The following is a 23,338-nucleotide window of genomic DNA, read 5'->3' as shown; positions in this document are numbered from 1 at the left end:
ACCTATAGCAAGCAGCAGAAGCACCTGGAAGCCTGGTTAAAAGGCCAGATGCTAGGCTCCACCCTCGCATTTCTGATTGCACAGGTTTGGCTGGGGCCTGAGACTCTGCATTACTAACATCATCCAAGGGCAGGTGCACAGACCACCCGTTGTCAGTACCACTGGTTCACAGCAGTGATCCCAATTGCAGGTGATTTCTGTCCCCCTCCTCCCAGGGATATTTAGCAAAACCTGTGATGTTTTTGGTTGTCAAAACTGAGGCCTGAGGTCTGCTGGGTGCTGCTGGCATCTAATGGGTAGAAGTTAAAGATGCTGCCAAACATGCACGTGGTTAAAGAAAATGTGAAAGATACGTGACTTTCTTTTTTTTTTTTTTTTAAGATTTTATTTATTTATTCATGAGGGACAGAGAGAGAAGCAGAGACAGAGAGGGAGAAACAGGACCTGATGTGGGACTCGATCCCCAAACCCAAGGACACTCCCTGAGCCAAAGGCAATGCTCAACCGCTGAGCCACCCAGGCTTCCCAATACATGACTTTCTTCCTTCCACTGTCAAAAATTTTCTTCTTAGAACTGTTCAGAAACTACTGTGGTTGGTTTTGTGCATGTTTTCCCGATACGTTTTGCATTTACAAGAATGTTTATGTAATTTTTAACACAAATGGCCAGGTATTCTATGTAACTTCTCCCCTCTCAAATATATCAGTAAGTAGGTAATGTTGCTCCCATTTTATAGATGAGGTCATTGAGACTGTGTGTGTCAATTTGCTCAGGGTCACATAGTAAACAGCAGAGCTAGAATTTGGACCAAGAGTTGTGGTTTTAATCAGAACGGAACCAGGATGCATAGACAGCCCAGGCAAGCTAATGGTTTTGCTCTCTAAGCAGGTTCACTTTGCCCTACTTCATACCTGTCTTTCTGGAATGTTTGTTTACCATCCACATGGGTGAGGAGGTGAAGTCTTTACAAAGGAAGAATGGAGATGAACACCACATGTGGCCTTTCCTCCTTTTAAGCAGTTCAGCTCTGGCCCCCAAATTGCAAATATCCCCCACCAAACAGCATGGAGCCAGACCCTCCCTTTCCAGAAGTCAGTTCCAGGACTTTCCGTGATTCCTTGAGCTCATTCCCACCTCAGTCTCCTTACTCCAGAGTTCACACTCCGAGTAATGTTTTGGCTTGAGTCCCCATGGAGGTCAGCAGCCCAGCCTGGCCTGTGTGATTCCCTGGACTCATGTGCAGTTGTCGGGTTTCTCAGGGCCCCTCAGCCATTGCCCTCACTGCTGTGCTGACAACAGCAGTCACTGCTAGGGTCAGCCTATGACCAGATGCAGTGCCTATACTCTCAGGGGAGTGCTCAATACAACTTGCCAGAGTGGCCTGTTAGGTGACTGTCAGGTCGGGCAGAAGGAACTTGGCCCAAGGGAACCTTCGATGAGCTATCTCTGTGGCCAGGGCTTTGCTGGAATGCCTCCCAGAGGCCGTGGGCACCTGCTAGGGTCTGCCTGAAGAGTGGGTGTGTATAGCATTTTGAGGGTGCTGTCTAACTAGAAATGCAGAATGTAATATACTTGCCTACAGAGAAATGCTACCAGAAGACCAAACTCTTTTTTATGCAAGGGAGGTTGTGGCTATTTTAAGGTACATGCTTAGAATTTTAGTTCTTGATGCTAACAAGTCTGAGCTGTATTGCATGACTTTTATGTTTCTCACTTCTCTTAATCAGCAGGTAACAAGGAGGGAACACATTCTACGTTCTGGGTGTTGCTGAGTATCCTTCTGGGAGCAGTGGCCATGCTATGCAAAGAGCAAGGGATCACCGTATTGGTAAGAGCCGAGATGCAGTCAGGGCCTGCCCTTCTTCCCCTGTGGTAGAGACGTCTTGGGCTAGCCCTGCCTCTACTTCTCCACTCCATTGACCTTTCTGCCAGTTATTTGTGCATTTAGTACATCTGATATTTCATGGAAATGGGCTGTCTCAGTTGATGATCATTAGCAAACAGTGGGAAATGGGAAGTGGGAAGGACTTCAAGACAATGATCGGCTCCTGGGATACCTGAGTGGCTCAGTCAGTTGTGTTGTACTTATGGTTTCAGCTAAGGATGTGATCTTGGGGTCATAAGATCAACCCCTGCAGGGGATCCCTGGGTGGCTCAGCGGTTTGGCGCCTGCCTTTGGCCCAGGGTGTGATCTTGGAATCCTAGGATCGAGTCCCACATCGGGCTCCCGACATGGAGCCTGCTTCTCCCTCTGCCTATGTCTCTGCCTCTCTCTCTCTCTCTCTCTCTCTTTGTGTGTGTGTGTCTATTATAAATAAATAAATAAATCTTTAAAAAAAAAAAAAAGATCGACCCCTGTGAGGCTCCACAGTCAGCATGGAGTCTGCTTGAGGAGTCTCTCTCCCTTGCCCTCTGTTCTTCCCACTCGTGCACACACTCTCTTACTCTCTCTCTCTCTCTCTCCAATAAGTAAATCTTAAAAAAAAAAAAAAAAAAAGACCATGATTAGCTCTCACAGAGGTATACTGTAGAAAAAGAGAAAAGAGGAACAGAATGCCTGGGTGGCTCAGTGATTGAGTATCTGCCTTTGGCTCAGGTTGTGATCCTGGGGTCCTGGGATTGAGTCCCACATCAGGTTCCCCACAGGGAGTCTGCTTCTCCCTCTGCCTATGTCTCTGCCTCTTTCTGTATCTCTCATGAATAAATAAATCTTAAAAAAAAGAAAGAAAAAAATAATTTAAGTTTTCTAGGGTGCTCTCCTATTTTAGTAGTTCTGAATACAACAGTGGGCTGACCCCATCAATGCTTCCAGTCCTGATTAGAGAAGTATTGAGTGTATGTTGTGCTCAGCTTCAACTGGAAATATCAAAAGGAAAGGAGGAGCCTCTGAAGAGTACAGATGTACACCTCTTATGTCTGATTAGAATTGAAGCTCCAGGGAGGGAGAGGCATTGAAATTCATTTTCCTTTTTTTCCATTCTAGCCAATTTTATGCTTGACATTATTAGAGGAAAATTTAGAAATTAGGGATGTGATCCCAGGTAGAGAAATGGAAAACAAAGATATGGGATTTGAATCGCCCATATAGGAATAGCTTGGGAAAGAAAGAGCAGGTAAAAGCTGTATGGGATTTGATGTAAGTCAAAGCAAAGACCCATGGTTTTATTAGGCTCAGTCTATATTTTTATTTTATTTTTTTTTTAATTTTTATTTATTCATGATAGGCACACAGTGAGAGAGAGAGAGAGGCAGAGACACAGGCAGAGGGAGAAGCAGGCTCCATGCACCGGGAGCCTGACATGGGATTCGATCCCGGATCTCCAGGATCGCGCCCTGGGCCAAAGGCAGGCGCCAAACCGCTGCACCACCCAGGGATCCCTATATTTTTATTTTTTTAAGTTATTTTTTTAAGTTGGTTCTAAGGCAGTGTTTCTCAGTCTTGGCATTATTGATATTTTGGGCTGGATCATTCTTTCTTATGGGAGGGCTGTCCTGCACATTATACCACAGTAAGTGACATCCCTGGCCTCTACCCCCTAAACGTCAGTGGGACTCCCTTGGTTGTGACAACTTAAAATGTCTCTAGACATGTCAAGCATCCTTCAGGTGGCAAAATCATCCACTACTATAAACCCTTGCTTCTCAAAGACCAGCAGCATCAACACCATTGGGCACTTACTAGAAATTTAGGATCTCCAACCCCACTTTAGACCTGCTAGGTCAAAAATCTCCATTTAACAAGATACAAAGTGGCTCCTGTTAATGTTCGAAAAGCACTAAAGGATTAAGTTGAATTTATGTGACTAAAGATATGGTAAAATTTAGCTATTTCCAAAAATTTAATTAGAATGTGGAACTTAAAAAAAAAAAAGAATGTGGAACTTTTGATGATGCATTTATAAATGGCAAGTTGGAGAGTATGAAACAGAAGTGATGACAGGTCCCCTCACCCCTTTGGTGATTGTCCTATAGCTCATAGGGAGAAAAACAAATGGTATAAGACAACAGCAGCTCAACAGGGAGCTTCTGCCTTCTAGAAAATGGTTTTATACCCAGGCAGAAATGGTCCGCTGTGACCCACTAAAATCCTGTATCACATGAGTGGATAAAATCAGAATTCTTTGACATGATTAACCCAGCACTAGCCTATGTATTAGATAATTAATGGCTTCCAGCCTTTATGGGAGAGGGTTAAGTAGGGGTGTCATCCTTGCTCTGGAAGCCACAAATTACCACTGGCTTCTGATGATTTATGAACTTTTCCACCACAAGGCTCCATATTAAAAAGGCCAAAGTCATTTAGGGGGAACTTTAACCATATACGCCACATGTATTGTGACCACCTTATCTAGATTGGGCAGGGAGTTCCAGAAGATGACAATGCCTGCAGCGATGGCATCTATAGAAAGTCTCCTACAGGGTAGAGAAGGGAATCCAAGGCTCATCTAGCCTCCAGTCTATAATTGTAGGTATAGTAGTTCCAAAAGCAAACCTCACCTACTAGAAAGAAACTATTTTAGTGCTACCGGAAGCTGTCAGCAGAGGTGGAACTATAGTATCACGTCCTAAAATCCAGTGGCTTCACATAATGGAAGTTATTTATCGTTCACCTAGTGGCTATGGGCAGAGGTGGCTGTTGTCCATAAAGTGGACCCAAGCTCATGGAGGCTCTGCCATCTTGAGAGTGTAGTTTCCAAAGTTGACCCAATGGTGTCCATCCCAGCCAGCGGGAAGAGGAAACCAAGTGGCAGAGTGTGCCCAGGTTATAACCAAACCTCCAAAATGAGCTTTATGGCTTCTACCCATGATCTGGAGGCTGGAACTCAGTTATGTGACCACATGTAACTGCTGGATTGGCTGGGAAGTGCAGTCTGGCTGTGTGCCCAGTGAGAACTGAAAACCAGCAGACAGCTAGGAGTCTGAACCTGAGAGATCTCCAAAGCCCTATCAGAGATTATTATGTATGGTGTACCCCTGCTACTACTCCACATGCTGAAATCAGTGAGTACTTGGTGTTCTGGAGGTGCAATTAATTACTTATGTGCCTTGATTTTCGAGGTTGATGGCTGCCTTTATCTTTTGAGGCATAATTACTGTGCAGGGAACCCCTCCATTATATCAACTAAGAGTCTTTTATAGTGAAAGAAAAACAAGGACCTCTGCAGAACTTCTCCTAGGAACCCCAAAATTCCAGCTATCCTGAATCTTAAAAGACCCATACATGTAGGCTGTGAAATTATGACCAATAGGGATATCTTTGATAATAAATTTGATATATCACCATGAGCTGGTTTTATAGGAACAATAGTAGAGTGTCTGTTTTAGAGCTGAAGACACCTTCCGTGATTATCTTATCCACCGCAGTTTTTGTTGGGATTCAGTAATAAAATTATGAAGTATAATTGCTGCCTAATCAGAGCTAGGCTCTCCCATCACTGATTGCCTTGCTTTGCTTCCTCAGGGTTTGAATGCAGTCTTTGACATCTTGGTGATAGGCAAATTAAATGTTCTGGAAATGGTCCAGAAGGTACTACATAAAGACAAATCATTAGAGGTAAGTATATACTTTTGTCTCCAACCCAGACGTGGAAAATGTCAAGTACCAGCTGATTTAGAAATGCCATTTTCAAAATATTTCTTGTGGTTCTGATTTTTAAAATAACTAGCCCTTTTAAGCACAGTGTCACCGTGGTTCAAGTCAGTATGCTGCATGTTTGCACCTAGCTTGGCTGCACTTACATTTGAAAATCTGCACCATCAGGGGCTTTGTATTGTCCTTTCAGAAAACTGGTATACTCAGGAACGGGGGCCTCCTCTTCAGAATGACCCTTCTGGCCTCGGGGGGCGCAGGGGTGCTCTACATGCGCTGGAAAATCATGGGTACAGGCCCCCCGGCGTTCACAGAGGTAGACAACCCCGCTTCCTTCGCTGATGGCATGTTGGTCAGGGTGAGTGGTGAGCCTGCCCCCCCCCCCGATGGATTGCCCACCAAATCTCAGAAAATTTGTCCTCCTCTTCTCACTTCCCAGCACATCCACAAAACCCCTGATAAGTGGAACACCTCCACATTTGTTTGCTCTAAGGATACTCTAGGATGAAACCAGAGTTTTATTAGGAGATTGAGAGGGTATAAGCCCTTTGTATTTCCATTCTAATCAAAATTAAAGAGAAATGATTCTTTCAAATATCAGGTTTCCTGCCAGCCTCACTAAAGTGTCCCCTGACCCCCATTACTTTTGTCATAAAGAAAATTGATATAGCAGGATTAAGACAAAATAGAAGCACATTGGTTATATCTTTAAACATCCAGCAGTATCAAGACTCTTTATTGTAAAGGTTTGCTTTTTCTGAAGGCAAGGATGTCAAGCCACAAATTCTTAGCTGTGCATTTCATAGAGATAGAAATCAAAAGAAGGAAAAACCCTGTTCTTATATTGTAAGGCACATAGGTGACCCCTGGGCCTCAGATTTCCTGGGTCACAGACTTTGGGCATCACTAAGTAAATGGGACATACTTTGACCAGAAATATAACAGATGTACAACAGAGTCTGATGGCTTTGCTGTATTTTTGTCTGTTATAATCCGAACACATTTAATAAATGGCAAACCACGGCCTCATGTCCAATGTAGAAACTGGCAGTATTTTATTTTCTACAATTGCTCTCCTTGAATAGAATGGATGCCTCAAAAATGAAGTTACAAGATGTGTATGTGTGTGTGTGTGTGTGTGTGTGTGTGTGTATACATATGTATGTATTGGAAGCTCTGTATCAAATAAATGTTTGTTTTCCTTTTGACTGACAGGCCATAAACTATAATTACTACTATTCACTGAATGCCTGGCTGCTGCTATGCCCCTGGTGGCTGTGTTTTGATTGGTCAATGGGCTGCATCCCCCTCATTAAGTCGGCCGGGGACTGGAGGGTAACTGCACCAGTGGCCCTCTGGTTGTGCCTAATTGGCCTAATATGCCAAGCGCTGTGCTCTGAAGACAGCCACAGAAGAAGGTAAGAGGCAGCACTGAATTTTAACTTCCACACTGGGTTAAGTCCGAGCATTTTGCTAAATCCAGCACCAATCATGTTCACAGTTTTGTCATGTCTAAGGACATTTATTTCCAATACATCCTTCCAGCCAGGATGAGTGCCGTCCCTTTGGAGTCCATTGCTGCTTTCAGCTGTTGGGGAGTGGACATGGAAGAGGGGGGATGGCTGACTACCCTCCCTTCTCCTTCCACAATCCCCTTGAAGTAGCATCTTGAGATCCTACTCACTGTAGGTGGTAGAGAGTAATTTATGGTCAGAATGGTGAGTGTAATTGATGTGTGCCATGCCCATTATTTCACAATTCTCCTTCAGAAAGCCCTGATGGATGCTCTAGTGTAATTCCTTCTGTTGTTGTTTAGTAGAAAAATAAACTGCTGCCCCAAAGAAACTATTCTTTCTTGCCAAAAGAGAGAGAAAGAAAGAGAGAGAGAGAGAGAAAGGTTATTGAGAAAATAATTGAGGAGGGAAGCAAACAAGTTTCATGATAAAGAAAACTATTTAGGGATCCCTGGGTGGCACAGCGGTTTGGCGCCTGCCTTTGGCCCAGGGTGCGATCCTGGAGACCCGGGATCGAATCCCACGTCGGGCTCCCGGTGCATGGAGCCTGCTTCTCCCTCTGCCTGTGTCTCTGCGCCTCTCTCTCTCTCTGTGTGACTATCATAAATAAATAAAAATTTAAAAAAAATTAAAAAAAAAAGAAAACTATTTAAGGTGATTTATTCCCTTTAAGCATAAGTGTTTATGGAACTAGATTAGTAATATCTCAAAATAAAATAAGTTTTAAGTTTATTAAATTGTTTCATAATTCTAAAGAACAACTAACTTTAGTCCCAGCTTACTTATACATGTGCAATAGTATTTTTTTTTCAGTCCTGGGGGCACAAGTTCCAGGAAAGAGCCACCAAATTTGACTTAGGAAATTTAGTCTCTTGCATCACATGGGACACTGGGAATGTTGCCTGGTTCCAGAAGTGTCTTCTTGTTCCACTTTCTTTTTGCTTGACTAACATTTATGGTAATGTACCACCCAAAAATGATTTCATTGATTTCAGATTTTTATAAAGCGTAAACTAGTAAAGTATTACTATTCCTCATAAGATTGAGGGGGGGATTTTTTTTCCCCATGAAAGCTATATTGGACTAATTGGGACCAGTATTTCCTCTGATCTATTCAATGCTACATGGTTTGAGGTGAGGCTAAGGGTAGGTGAATTAATGAGGCCTCACACAATGTGATCATTCTAATCTTACTCAGATGGATTGGGCAACTTACAAGTCCTATTCCAGTGTTTGATGCTAGGTGCATTAATAATGAGATTTTTTTTTTTTTTTTTTTTTTTTTTTTACTTATCCCTAATCCTACCAGGCTAAGCCCTGGGCCCTACTGATGACATTTCTTTGCTACTGCTGATACCTTTTCTCAATTGATGGCATGAAAACAAAACAATACAAAACAAAAAGAGGCTTTTATGACTATTTTAATGTTGACAGGATTTTTTTTAAAGGTCTGAAAATAGCCATTTCAAGTACTTCTCATTTTCCAGGATCCTTACACTGGGCCTGGGATTTCTCATTATCCCATTTCTTCCTGCAAGTAATTTGTTCTTCCGAGTGGGCTTTGTGGTTGCAGAGAGAGTCCTCTACCTCCCCAGTGCTGGGTACTGCATGCTGCTGACTTTCGGATTTGGAGCTCTCAGTAAACACACTAAGAAAAAGGTATTGGGCCCAGAGTGGTGCCATTCATAACCAAGACAATTAGACAGATCTTCCTTATGACATTTACTATCTCTCTCTCTTCCTAAGAAATTGGTTGCTGCTGTTGTACTGGGAATTTTATTCATAAACATGCTGAGGTGCATGATTCGCAGTGGCGAATGGCGGAATGAAGAACAGCTTTTTAGAAGTGCCCTGTCTGTGTGTCCTCTCAATGCCAAGGTATGTTGGCTGCTGTGTTTCTTTAGAAAGACTTCTTTAGGATAGGCTTTAAGTTCAACTTAACAAGAAGATTGTTTACCTTCACACAGAATCTAGCATAAGACCATGACCAAATACTTGTTTTTTTCTTCAGTTTTGTTAATGATTTTGATAAAACTTATTACAATTCCACTTGACCAAAATAATTCAGAATAAATTATTACAACCAATGTCAGTGAAACTGTAATGAAGTTTTGCTCATCTTCCAGTTAGTCCAGTCAATCACCCTTTGAAATGGTGGCAGAGAAGTAACCCCACACATCCAGACTGTGGCTGGGAGAAGGACAGAGTAGGAATTTGTTTCACTTGTATTTTTGATGAATCCAGTCTCTTCATTTAACCAGCTGTGCCTTTTTGGGCAAAAGTAAACTGTTTTGAACTTTCAGTGCCCTTATCTATAGAGGGGAGATAATGTCTGTCTCCCAGGTTTGTTGGGAGGCCTTAATGAAATATGGCATCCAAAGAGCCCTAACATGGTAGTTAGAACATAGTAGGTACTCAAGAAATATTAGCTTTCTGGGGCTCATTTTGGTTTTGGGTTGTGTCATTAAATGACAAGAAGAGAATGCTAAATGACAAGAAGATAATCCTTCCCAAAATAGGAGAAATGGGTTTGGTTAGAATAATTTTCTATCGGTATATAGATTATTAATAAATAATGATATATTCTCTCTCAGGTCATCAGAATAGGAGTTCCTAGGATGCTTAAATGTGATCCTCTAGGTGGAGAAAAAGAGCTCTCTGGAGTTCTTTCTCATTTCCATATTCTATATTTAAGAGAAAGCAGTGATTTCAGACAAAATTATATGAATAAATCTAATGGAGAGTTAACATCTTATTGTGATCCTGAATAAAGAATAGTATAAAAGGTGCTAACTCCTTGTTTGTCTTTTTATTGAAAAAAAAAAGCTTGTTCATGTTTTATAGTTAAGAGACTTAGATAAGAGTGAATTACTTCAAGCTTTTCTCCTTAATTTGATTTGCTGATCTATCCATTTATTTTATGCTACTAAAAATAAATTGCCTGTGATTGAATTTCATAAATGTTAATAGATATGCTTTATTTTTGCTTTTCTGTTTGAATAGTAATAATTATCCCTTCTATTTATATAGTTCTTTCCCACAAGGAACTCTGATATCTTTGTAGAGGCTCTATAATTAATCTCTATTATCCTCCCTCTAAGGTTTTTATAGAGAGGGTTTTCTTTTCCTTACTTTCCAAATGGAAGAAACTGAGGCATAGAATGATGGAACTGATACTATCTAGATGACTAATTTAGGTGGTAGATAGAGACATGGTATGATATACTGCCCAGGTTATGCAAGTAAGTGAAGGGGAGGGGTGACATATGTGATGTTTGAGCCTATATGTCTGCCCTAGTAAGTGATTTCATATGTTATAATAGGTGATTTCCTTTGTTAAAGGTATGACACATGGGCAGACAATCATATGTCTGCATGTGTAGGGTTTTTTTTAATAAATTTAAGACATACATGTGGTGCCTGGGTGGCTCAGCTGGTTAAACGTCCAAGCTGGTTAACCATGACCTGATTTCAGCTCAGGTCATGATCTCAGGGTCATGGGATTAAGCCCCACACCAGGCTCTGCACTCAGCATGGAATCTGCTTCAGATTCCCTCTCCCTCTCTCTCCCATTCTCTCTCTCCCTCTTTCTCAAAAAAATAAAAGAAATCTTTTAAAAAATTTAAGACATAGATACAAAACCTCATCCTCAAAATGGACCCAGTGGTGAAAGTCCTTCCTAAGAACCTTTCTCAATGTTACCATTCAGTATAAGCAAGATAGCAGTTTGGGGGGTTTCTTTATCTGTTTCTGTGTATTTGTTTCCCTTTCCACTATAAATTGCCATGTAATAAAATTATGTTTCCTTTTTTTTCTTTTTGGAAAAAAGCTAGGCTGATTTCAGGGAAGAGACTGCATTTAGAAAGATGCTGTTTTCATTCAGCTCTGTTGCAGGAAATACATTTTCTATATTGGTTTCCACTTTATATTCATTGCATACTAAGTAAGTGTTTGGCACTTGGCTCTAGACTAGGCCCAGATTTACAAGCTGAGACTCATCTTTTCCAAATATTGTAATATCCACGTAGCTAAGGCCAGTGCCTGGTCTACAGTTAAATTACCCACACTGCCTTGCATGTGGTAGGCACTCAATATTAGTGATGGAATTGATTAACATGGAAATTAAACATCCTTAGCCTACAACAGATGCAATATCAAGGATTTAATTATACTTAGTCATTTTTCATTTTTAAGCTTTAAAAATAATTGTGCCACTTTGTATCAATTCAGATACAATTCCAAATCCTTTTAACAATGAAAAGGATCATACGCCATGATGAGGTATTTCCTTAAGGATGAGCCAGGATAGTTTATAGGACTTTTAATGTGTTTAAAACATTTTAGCATCAAGCGTGAGCAGAAAATTTGAAGCAAACTGGCCATAGCTCTGGTGTTAATGTACCTTCCATTGTTGGTTCACGTGTCATGGGGCTAGGGTGGTGGTTTTTTTATTTGCAGTTTCTGTGCTGGTTTGATGCCTCAGCAGATGAATCACAAAGGCTAGAGGCAAAGTTCAAGAACAAACAGGGTTTTTCAGTCTTTTACATTGTATGGAAACAAAACTCACTCATTCTTTAAACGCTGTTAGAAGTGAACTGTTTAGGAGGGTTCGGGTGTTTATCCTTTTACAATGGGTTATCTAGACAGCTGTTTTCCATATAGATACTTCCCTCCATGTAACCCATAGGATGAGGCTGGCTTCTGGGCCAGCCTGTTTATATCAATTCTTAATTATGGACAGCTTGCCTTCTAGGTCTGTGTCAGATTTTTAAGTAGTTCCATGGAAATAACTAGAGTCTGAATTTCCAGAGCACTCCATCTTTCTCCCCTGATCTCCTGGCTGCTGTCATTCTGGGTGCCTAACAGAACACCATGTGTACTGCAGAGGGCAGTTGAACTCTTTGTCTGAGCTTTTTATTGAGAAAACAGAATTTGCCCATAACAAAGAAAAGCAGAGGAGCCCAGGGGCAGAATGGGCCAGAGTCCTGTGAAAGTCTGAGTAGAAGCTGAATTTGTATTCTAGGGACCACACACCCACATTGCTCACCGGTTGGATTCTCCAGATTTGGCTGCTTTGTGCATGGGATGGGAGGTGAGGTAGCACATCGAGGCTGGGGCCAGGGCAGGCATAAGGTGAAACCATCTAGAGCCCACTTTTCAAAGCATGTGCTACAGCCATAGCATTAGCTACAATTTGAAGACACTAATACCTATGAATGGACAATAATATGGGTCGAGAAGCTTAAATTATACCATATGCTGTGCAGTCCTGTACATTTCTATCACCTGTGACTTCCCTGCTTGTGATTCCTTTTGTTGGGTTAGATAAAAGTAAACGTATAGGCTTTAAAATTGGCAGTTAAAAAACGAATCCCTGGTATGTATGTGCTTAAAAGAACATCGCACTGTTCCATACCTTTCCAGAAATACTACTATTTTTGAAGACAAGCTGTAACTGTAGATTAAGATTGATACGGAAGGATGTGGTTATATTTCCAGAAGGGTTTTTGAAATATTCAATGTGATGCTACTTGAAATGCGCTTAAACCATTACCGTATTTCATGATATATTAATTGGCGGTTTAAATAAGAGACATTTATTTTCTCACAGTTCTGGAGGCCAGAAGTCCAAGATCAAGGTGTTGGCAGGGTTGTTTTTTCCTGAGGCCTCTACTCTCTTGATGTCCTCATGCGGTCTGTCCTCTATGTGTCCTCTGTGTCCCGATCTCTTCTTCTTACAAGGACAAAGGTCAGATTGGATCAAGGCCACCCCAATGGCCTCAGGTTAACTTAATTTTCTCTTTAAAAGTCTTGTCTCCAAACACAGTCACATTCTGAGGTACTGGGGGTCGGGACTTCAGCAGGCGAATATAAGGTGGGAGTGGGATACAATTCAGCTGTTAACATGCAACAAGAAACATGATTTACTTTAAGAAAAATAACAGATGGCATGAATGAGTGGGTCAAGAAATCATTTCAAGCAGCTGGCCCCATCCTCACCCAGTGCCCTCATAGATAGGTGTGATATAGTGAGAAAAGCACAGGTTTGGGAGCCTGGCTTCAGACTCAGCACCACATCCCTTGGGTGAGATGCTTGATGATGCCACAGCAGTCCCCAACTCAGAAGGATAGCCATGTGGCAGGGCTGCCATGCAGAGAAATCACATATGTATATGGTGCCAGCCTGGCACCGGGCTTGTGGTAACCCTCAGTATGTGCCAGCTTCCAGAATTACTGTTGTCATGAGCCACACTGAACACATCTGATTTGAATGAATTTCTCTGGCATCATCTCGTCTGAGATTGCTATTGGCCTATGCATCATAAGCCTCTAAGAGGAGTGTCCATAAATACTTCTGACAATAGTCCTTGTGAGTCTGTGATTCTGCTGCCCCAGCATTATTTTGGGTCCCAGCCCCTTTCCTTGTAATTAGTTCTGAGCCCATGTACAGTTGAGAAAAATGCCCATCGGTTGGCCTCCCGGGGGCCCTCAAGTTAAGCTGACCTGAGAATTTCTGGTAGCTTTGCAACTCTGAGTCCAGTTTCTTCTAGTTAACTTTACCACCCTCTTCAATCATTTAAAAATTATCTCCTTATTCTCCCTTCCTTTACATTGAGGCAAAATTCTCATAAAGTTGACCATTTTAGTTCTTCAAAAAATTAAAAATATAATTAACCATATGATCCAGCAGTTCCACTCCTGCGTAGATACCCAAAAGGAAAGTAGGATCTCAAAGAGATGTATGAACACACATGTTTTTAGCAGCATAGTTCACAGTAGCCAAAAGGTAGAAGCAACCCAAGGGTCTGTCTGTCAGCAGATGAATGGATGAACAAAATGTAGTATGTGCATGCAATGGGATATTACTCAGCCTTGAAAAGGAAGGAAATTCTGGCACCTACTACAATGTAAATGAATCTTGAGGACATTACGCTAGGTGAAACAAGCCAGTCACAAAAAGACAAATACTGTATGCTTACACTTCTGGAAGTTATCTAGCATAGTCAAATTCATAGAAACAAAGTAGAATGGTGGCTGCCAGGTGCTAGGGAGAGGGGGAAACAGAGTTAACTGTGTAATGGGTGCAGACTTTCAAATATGCAAGATGAGGAGAGTTCTGGAGATAGGTTGCACAATAGTGGGAATGCACTCAACCCTACTGAACTATACACCCAAAACTAATGAAACATTGTGTGCTAACTACACTCAAATAAAACTACATTCTTTCTAGTGGTTAAGATGGTAACCTTAAAGTTATGTTTATTTTAAATTAACTAATTTTAATTAAAAATTTTTTAAAAAGATGGTAACCTTAAAGTTATGTTTATTTAAAATTAATTTTAGTTAAAATTTTTTTTAAAAAACTTCCCATGTGTTTTTTAGAATAAGATGGTCACTATTAAATACCTTTTTAAATTAGCCATTTCAAAGAGAACATAGTCAGTGACATGTAGAGTGTCATGATGTAGTGGGACCCACACTTCTCTCTAGTTCTAGAACATTTCATCACTTCATTCTCCTGCTGTTGCTATATTATCCCCAGTTCGCAGTTTGATTAGAGAGGTTGAAACAGGAAAGTCTTATGGGATCTCTTCCTCTCCTGGCTGGCTTGCTCCACATGATCACAGGACCTGTGGCTGTACCACCTCAGCCTCCCTGCCACATTGGTGTCCCCAGCCTGCTCCTCTCCTGAGCTCAGGTGGCCACCTTGGTCTCTCTACTTGAGTTCTCCAGGGATTTCAAAATCAGCCTGATTCCTATCCCCCCAAGCAAGCCTAGCCACCTCTCCTATCTCCCTGCAAAGCCATCATATCATTCAGGTTGTGCAAGTTAGAAACCTCGAGTTCATTCTTTACATGCTTTCCCCACTCTTCTTAATCCATCACCAGTTTCTCTGCCCTTTGCTCCCACAGTGTTCTTGAAATTCCTCTGCTCTTTCACCACCACCCTGTTCAATCAGCTGTCCTCCCTTCCCTGGGCCTGCTTCCTTGGGCTCTCCCTGGACCCCTGCTACCTGCTGCTTCCCCACTCACGTGTCTCCCACAGCATGACTGATTTGTTATAAACCTAACTCTGATTATGACCTGCCACCCTCCTACACCTGGCTGTGGTTATGGGTTGAATTGTGCCCCCCGAAAAAAAGAGATGTTCAAATCTTACGCCTGGTACCTATGAATGGGGGCCTTGGCAGGTGTCATCAAGATGTAGGATGAGTTCTTAGTGGTACAGGGTGGGCCCTTAATCCAAATGACTGGTATCCTTATAAAGAAACACAGACACACAAGGAGAAGACCGCGTGAAGACAGGCAGAGATTGGAGCGACACAGCTGCTAGCCAAGGCACACCAAGGATTGCCAGCGATCCTTAGAAGCCAGGAGAGGACGGAATACCTTTTCCCTTAGAGCCTCTAGTAGAAATCAACCTTGCTGCCACTAATCTGCCTCCAGAATGATGAGGGAATACACGTCTGTTGTCTTAGCATCCCCAGGCCCCAGATTTTGGTATTTTGTTTGGCAGCCCTCAGAAACTCACACACCTACAGACCCTGTGCTGGTCTTTTACTGCTTCTGGGCAAAGACTAAACCAGACCCATCACTGCTTGGGGTTCCCTGTGCAGCCTATTCCCCCATGCCCTCCTGCCTGCTCTCCCTTGCCCTCTGCACTCCAGCGACACTGGGCTTCTTGTAATTACCCAACTGAACACACTGGCTTCCTCCCTGCCCATTGCCTGCTCTGCCCTGCACACTCATTCCAGCCCCTCACCTGGTGACCCCCTGCAGATCTCCACTGGAGGGAGGGCCCTGTGACAAGACAGCCTTCTCCCGCCCAGACCAGGTGCCACCCTGGGAACTCCCCTTCCTCCATAGCCCCAGGTGCCTTCTAGTGACACACCTTCCAGGAGGGTCATTTCACCCACAGCTGGGGCTCCAAGAGGCAGGGATCTGATGGGTTTGCTCGCCCCTGTGTCTCTAATTGCCAGAAGTGCCTGGGCAGTCACCACAGGCATCACCTGAAGGAACAAGGGTGTTAGAATTTCATTAGCATAAACTAGGATGTTTGCAATGCTACAGAAGAAAGGTGTCCTACAAGAAAGGGCTGTAGTTAAAATGCAGAATCCTTGTTTTTTCCTCTCACAGCCCTGTGTGGTTGGATTTTGCATCTCAGCCCTCATGGAGGATGATGGGCATCTGGGAGGAGGGGGACTGAGGGTTTAGCAGTAAGACCAGCCCTGCTTTGTAATTTTTGAGTTTTCTTAAGTTAAATATCCTTCTGTCCTATCTGAGTGATATCATCTGCTTGTTGCACCCTGTCCTTCTTTTTTCTTTTTATACAGGGTGGCCTGCCCTCTGTAGGGTTTTAGCCAAAGCTCTGGTGGGATTTTGTTGATTTTTTGTGGTTTTTTTTTTTTAACCTTTAGTTTTTCTTTTCAGTTAGAAGCCATAATAGGTATCCCTGCTCTGAACAAAGAAGCCTATCAGCTGATGGCCAAGTTTTTATCTGTATTTTCAGGTTCACTACAATGTTGGCAAGAACCTGGCTGACAAGGGCAATCAAACAGCCGCCATCAGATATTACCGGGAAGCTGTGAGGTACTGCAAGCTACTTGTCTCATTTATACCCATGTCTTGTTTTAACTGTCTAGGATTTAAAAAGACCCCAACTTTAAATTTCTTTGCCAATTCCTGACAATTTAGTGAAGACTAACTACTGAGCATTTACAGACAGCTCGGTTTCTCTCTCTGCTTTCAGATTAAATCCTAAGTACGTTCATGCCATGAATAATCTTGGAAACATCTTAAAAGAAAGGAATGAGCTGCAGGAAGCGGAAGAGCTGCTCTCTTTGGCTGTACAAATACAGTAAGCATTGGTTTTTATAATTACGCTAACGACAAAGAGATGGACTCCTGCATTCTGGGGTCTAAGCCTTTCTTTTCTTTCTCTTTTCATTAAAAAATGCTCTTCTAGACCAGACTTTGCCGCCGCATGGATGAATTTAGGCATAGTTCAGAACAGCCTGAAACGGTTTGAAGCCGCCGAGCAGAGTTACCGGACGGCAATCAAACACAGAAGGAAGTACCCAGATTGTTACTACAACCTTGGGCGTCTGGTAAGTGTTAGGTGTCCTATGGCTGCAGAAGAAAGGCTTGGTTTTTCCTTTTTATAATAAAATGATAGAAGCAACATTCAATGCTAGCACCCTACATCTTATAAAGTGATATGCTTATCACTTGAAGGTAACTATTTGATTTCCTAGTCTGTAACTTCTTAAGCTCTAATTAGAGAGCAATTCAGCTTGACTTAGCCAAATTTAAGTTATCTGAAAGGCAACAGGTTACACCAAGGAATAAATTAGAATTTTTTCAGGTCCCTTGTGCCCTATAAAACAGTACTCTGAGGGTCACTTCCTGATAAACATCAGTTTCTTTGTTTTTAAAACATGAATAAAAGCAGAGATTAAAAAAACAAACCCATAATGTGGTTTCTGAGTTTCCATCTTCTCCTTCTTCCAAGGACAGCTCCCCACATCCCTAGACATTCATACTAACTGTTCTTCCTGTAAAAGAAAGCTCAGGGGGATTTATTTGAAAGGGCCTCCAGATTCTCCAAAGGAAACAGGAAAGAATGTATTCCATAATGACTTCCTTTTTTTAGTTACTGCTAAAGATCTGATTCCTCCTGATTGTCTTTTCTTATACTTTATTTCTTTATTCAAATAAATATTACAACAATAGCTAAAACGATAAGTTCAGTAATCCTAAAATCTGAAAACATGCATTGGTAAATGATGTGGATCCAGTTATTGCTTCTGAAAAACCTCCATGAGGATGCACAGCTTAATCCTTTGAGCTCTGGATTTTCTTAATGAAGAACCATACACACAATGATGTGAGGTGATGGAGGTAGTATAACTAGCCTTATTGTGGTGATCATTTCACAATATACACATTTATCACATCATTACGTTGTACACTTTAAATTTATGTAGGTTCTATGCCAATTATATCTCTGTAAGGCTGGAGAAAAAAGACCCACAAACAGCAAAATTCCTTAAATAAGAATGATTATATTCTCCCTTCAGTTAAGCCTTTAATTTTATTTTAAGAAACTAAATGCATATGTTTCTAATATATTCAGTTTGATTAAATGAAAATTTTTTTTAAGATTTTATTTATTTATTCATAGACACAGAGAGAGAGGCAGAGACACAGGCAGAGGGAGAAGCAGGCTCCATGCAGGGAGCCCGAAGCGGGACTCGATCCGGGGTCTCCAGGATCACACCCCGGGCTGCAGGCGGCGCCAAACCGCTGCGCCACCGGGGCTGCCCGATTAAATGAAATTGTTAAGGGAAAAAGGGTTTGCTCATTTTAGCCAAACTGGAATACATATATAATGATATAACTTTTAAAAGAAGTTTAGAGGGGTGGCTGGGTGGTTCAGTCAGTTTATCATCTGCCTTCAGCTCAGATCATGATCCCAGGGTCCTGGGATCAAGCCCCATGTCTGGCTCTCTGCTCAGCAGGGAGCCTGCTTCTCCCTCTTCATCTGCCTCCTGCTCCACCTACCTGTGTGTTCACGTGTGCACATGCTCTGCTCTCTCTGTCAAATAAATAAGATCTTTTTAAAAGAAAGAAAAGAAATTTAGACATAATTTTCCAGATTTCATCCAGACTTGCCTCACAGGTAGGATTACATCAAAGTTGTTTTAAAGAGATACCTATTTATCCTCACTTTAAGGGTCCTGAAACTTCTTGGTTTCATGGAGTCCTTGTGTTAGCAAAACCAGTGGTTTCTAAAACTGGTTGAATACTAAGTCCTTCTACCCCATCTCAGATTTATGGAATCAGAGGCTCCATGGATGATCCACATTTACAAAGCAAACCAACAAAATTCTCCAGTCATTCCAATACCATTGTTGGCCCTATATTTGGGAAGATCTATCTGAGCCCTGAGAAGACAGACCAACCAGCTTAGAGCAGAAGAGACTGTTTGGGGAGGGCAACTTGGAAATCATGAATTGCTTGAAGATTATTGAAAATCCAGGGTTCAGTTCTTAGCATGATGGGAATGTATGTGGTCTAAACTGCTGTTTATGGATTGGGTAGCCATGATTGTGGGTGTCATGGAGGCAGAATTTTATGAAGGGAGGAAACTAAGTGGTAGGAACGTGTGGCTAATGATGGTGAAGTTTTACCTCTCCCACTATGTATATGTCACTTTAAATGGACAGGTACTGTACGTGTTATACATTTTAAAGTGAAGTTGAAGTGGCTTGTGTGTTTATTATTCAAAGAATAAAAAACATGTTTCAGTTAGGATATACCCTGGGAAGATACCATCTCTATATAGATGCTCTAGTGTGGAAAAGAGGAATTGTTTCTTCCTGTGCTCAGAGGAAGGTGGCAGTAATGTGACTGAATCCATGCAACAGCAAGGTGTTTAAACAAGGAAAACTGATGGCAGGTGATTCCTGTTGTCCCACATAACTTTCTTCAGAGCCTTTCAACCTTTCCCACATTTCTATTTTCCTTTTACATTTTAAAATTCTGTGCTTTACGATCTAGTTACATACATTGATGTTGAAATAGTTTTCTCTGTGAAACCTAAGATTTGAGGAAAGCTGAAATTATTCTAGTGAGAAGCTGTTGAAGGACAATAAAAACTTTCCTCTACCCTCTTATGTTCTTCCTTTGGGGCCCTGCAAATTAGACTGACTACAGACAGATTAACAAGAGAAAAAAAAAACAATTTTTTAACACATACATTGTGCATACACATGGGAAAAACAGTGATGAGTAACTCAAAGAGGTGGTTAGAACGTGGGCTTCTATAGCATCTTAACAAAGAACAATACATTTGTAGATAAGTGACAAGAGAAAGGAAGAGATTTTAGGTTTCCAAGGGTGGCAAACTGTCAGAAGGTAAATACATATGGAAACTAAGGTTTGTGTGGGTCCTTCTTCATGGCCATAAAATGCCCCCAGGAGAAGGGGGCATATGACAACCCTTATGTCTCTGTTTCTGCTTTTAGTCAGATAAGGGAAGCTCCATGAAGGCTTCTTTCTGCATTTGTGGAATCTCAAATGTCTTTAATGCAATAATCCTTATGTCGGACCAGTATATTTGGGATGGCATATTTTGATCCTGTACATTGTTCTCTCTGGGGCAGAGGGTAGGGAGACAGTAAAACTTCACCACAGTGATACAAGTAGAGACCAAAAACTTCAACCACATGCAAGGCAGGGTGGATCCTTCCAAAGTCAATGAAGTAAGAATGAGGGATGGGAGCAGGTTGGGTATTATCTGAACACTTGCAGGGATTACTGTTTCTATTGACTATGCCTATTACACTAGGACTTGCATGACATTATATTTGATATCCATATGAGTTCTTTCATTTTTTTTCTTCTGTTTCGGAGGTAGCTTTCTAGGTTATTGTTTGCAAAGTGAGTGTATCTGCCTCAGTCTTCTAGGTCACACTTAAGGCTCTAATGCTTGGCAGTCTGTTTCCTTCCCCTAGTAACGGCCTGTCACTGCAATTCTGTGGGGTTTGGAAAATAGAGAATTTATGCTAAATACGCCCTCTAACAGGTCCTAAGAAAGGGAAACAGAATATAAAAGTCAGGATTTTATCCATGGGCTTTAGTCCTTGGAAAGTCCTTTCCACTTTCATGTAGAATATCATCTGTAGTATTAAGTATATTAGACCTGGTACCACTCTCTCTGTATATTGTTTACTAATTATGCTACTGTGAAATGATCTTCCTGTGTTCCCTTCTGCCAACTGTTCTTGCTTATTTAAAGATTTTGCTCTCCATTGTTGTTTAATTATCCAGCTTTTGCCTGCTTGACAGCTTAAAAGCATTAAGAGCTTAATCTTTAACAGCTCAACCAACACATTTATATATTGATGAATAAGATGAACCTAATAACTTAAAATTTTCTTTTTAAAAATCCTCCTTAGTCACTCTTTAGTAACAAGAGGCAGAAACATGCTTTGATTTCTGCACTGAATGAGAAGGAGATGTAATGCAGTTTCCTTGTAAAATAGAAAATTGAGAAAAAGTGGCTTATTTGGGACATGTTACTATTAGAGAATTTCAGTAATAGTGACTGGAAATATTATTAGAGGTGATTCATTATGCAAGGACTGATTGTATCAATCAGGAACCATTCAGGAAAACAGAAACTGTGCTAAGTATTGTATCTTATTTTTATTTTATTTATTTAGTTTGTTTGTTTATTTAAGTAATCTCTACACCCAATGTGGGGCTCAAACTCACAATCTCAAGATCAGGAGCTGCATGTTTTCCAACTGAGTCATCCAGGTGCCCCTATGCTAAGTATTTTAACTTAGGGAACTCCTTCCATTTCTGCTCTTCTAGCCTTCTCACAATGTCTAGCCACGATGTTAACTCTGAGAGTATAAGGAAACCCTGTAGGAAACAAACAGGAGGAAGTGGTGCCACCAAAACATAAGGGCTCAGAGAAGGGAGCCCCTGTAATCCCAGGAGCTGATATCATGAAGGAGGACCACTGCTTCCAGCCTGGAACTGTGAAGTTGGGGTGAGGGGGACATAGCTCCTTCAGATGCGCTATGTTACGCATTCGTTATTTAACGAAGGGAAAGAAGGGACAGTGTGAGAGTGAGGGAAAGGATATCTCTTCCAACCATCTGATGTCATCTGTGACTCCTGTGGCAGAAAGCTAGCAAGGAGCAAAGTGGCAAAAGACCCTGAGACATGCATTTTGCAAAGTATAGAAGGATGGGCATGAGGCTAATATGTAAATAATGTGTGCATTACCTGTCTGCTTTCTGCATGGGTAGTTCTGGCCAAATCACTGTTTTTCTCTATATTTCCCTGAAATATAGATGCTACAGAAGGGGGAGTTTGAAACAATATAAAAGTAAAGTAAATTTGACCTGATTTAGTCTGTTGTTGTTCTTCAGGAAATAGTAATAATATATAATAAGAAGAAAGAATAAAATATGTGAAGAATTTTGTTGTTGTGTACATGATGTTATGTTGGCTTGCGCCTGTGTGTTAGAAAGAATGTCGCCACAGATTTTGTCCCAACTGATTCAGATGCATGTTACTTGCAAGAGAGAATGGACCAAGAAATCAGTGGAAAGTCAAATATAAGCAACTAAATGTTGGTATAACTAACACCCTAAATTATTTTACTTTTTGAACTTTTCACATCTTTTCCTCACTTATGGGGTGAAATATCGTGATTTGAGTTTCTGAGTCTCATGGAAAATCTGACAACATCATTAGCAAATGGATATCCATAAGGTTTCCATAATTGAACCTTTCTTTTAAAAAATTTTTTTAAGATTTTATTTATTTATTCATGAGAGACAGAGAGAGAGGCAGAGACATAGGCAGAGGGAGAAGCAGACTCCCTGTGGGGAATCCATGCAGGACTCGACCCCAGAATCCTGGGATCACAATCTAAGCCAAAGGCTGACACTTGGCCACTGAGCCACCGAGGTGCTCCCATAATTAAACCTTTCCTTTCCTTACCTAATATGCCACCTGTTTGCTGTGTGAGTCAGAGAGAAAGTCAGGATGTTTCTGTTGCCTAATAAAAAGACTTGCCGGTAAGGAAGGAAATTGCCTTCAAGTCCAATGAATTGTTATCATTTCTAGTTTTTGCAGACAGAGGCAAAGGAACTAAGTTCATTCAAATGAGATGGGCATTTGAACTGAGTGAAAGACTGCAAGAAGTTCACCTGCCAAAAAAAATCTATCACTTCCCCACTTGGAGTGCTTTTATTAACTGCAAAGTGAGAGCCACCATTTTGTGTTGTCATCAGTGTTAAACAACGTACCCTCTCAAAAGAAAGCAACAGATAGGGGCACCTGGGTGGCTCAGTGGTTGAGTGTCTGCCTTTGGCTCAGGTCGTGATCCCAGGGTCCTGGGATTGAGCCCCACATCAGGCTCTCCACAGAGAGTCTGCTCCCCCCTCTGCCTCTGTCTCTGCCTCTCTGTATGTCTCATGAATAAATAAATAAATAAAATCTTTGGGAAAAAAATAAAAAAGAAAGCAACAGATAATTCTCTTCTTCCTAAAGGAGGCAAACAGACTTCAAATTGCCAATGCAGGGGTGCCTAGCTGGCTCAGTCTATAGAGCATGTGACTTTTGATCTCAGGGTTGTGAGTTCAAGCTCTGAGTTGGGTGTGCAGATTACTTAAAAATAAACCTCTTTTTTAAAAATTGCCAAGGG

General features: G+C 41.5%; 1 protein-coding gene across 8 annotated transcripts in view; it reads left to right on the top strand.

Annotated features, from left to right (window-relative positions):
• Positions 1–23,338, top strand: part of TMTC4 (transmembrane O-mannosyltransferase targeting cadherins 4) — a 70,630-nt gene that overhangs the window by 39,626 nt on the left and 7,666 nt on the right. For 5 of the 8 annotated variants that reach the window (XM_038569976.1, XM_038569979.1, XM_038569981.1 and 2 more), the window contains exons 6-14: positions 1,729–1,829; positions 5,463–5,555; positions 5,785–5,949; positions 6,807–7,009; positions 8,593–8,764; positions 8,852–8,983; positions 16,616–16,695; positions 16,856–16,963; positions 17,072–17,213. In XM_038569976.1, coding sequence (XP_038425904.1) covers positions 1,729–1,829; positions 5,463–5,555; positions 5,785–5,949; positions 6,807–7,009; positions 8,593–8,764; positions 8,852–8,983; positions 16,616–16,695; positions 16,856–16,963; positions 17,072–17,213 — 1,196 coding nt within the window. The remainder of the gene's footprint in view (positions 1–1,728; positions 1,830–5,462; positions 5,556–5,784; positions 5,950–6,806; positions 7,010–8,592; positions 8,765–8,851; positions 8,984–16,615; positions 16,696–16,855; positions 16,964–17,071; positions 17,214–23,338) is intronic. The other 3 variants (XM_038569978.1, XM_038569977.1, XM_038569982.1) reach the window with 3 other exon arrangements.

Source organism: Canis lupus, chromosome 22 (assembly GCF_011100685.1).
Source record: "Canis lupus familiaris isolate Mischka breed German Shepherd chromosome 22, alternate assembly UU_Cfam_GSD_1.0, whole genome shotgun sequence".
Taxonomy (NCBI): Eukaryota; Metazoa; Chordata; class Mammalia; order Carnivora; family Canidae; genus Canis; species Canis lupus.
This window is presented reverse-complemented; position numbering and strand designations above follow the sequence as displayed.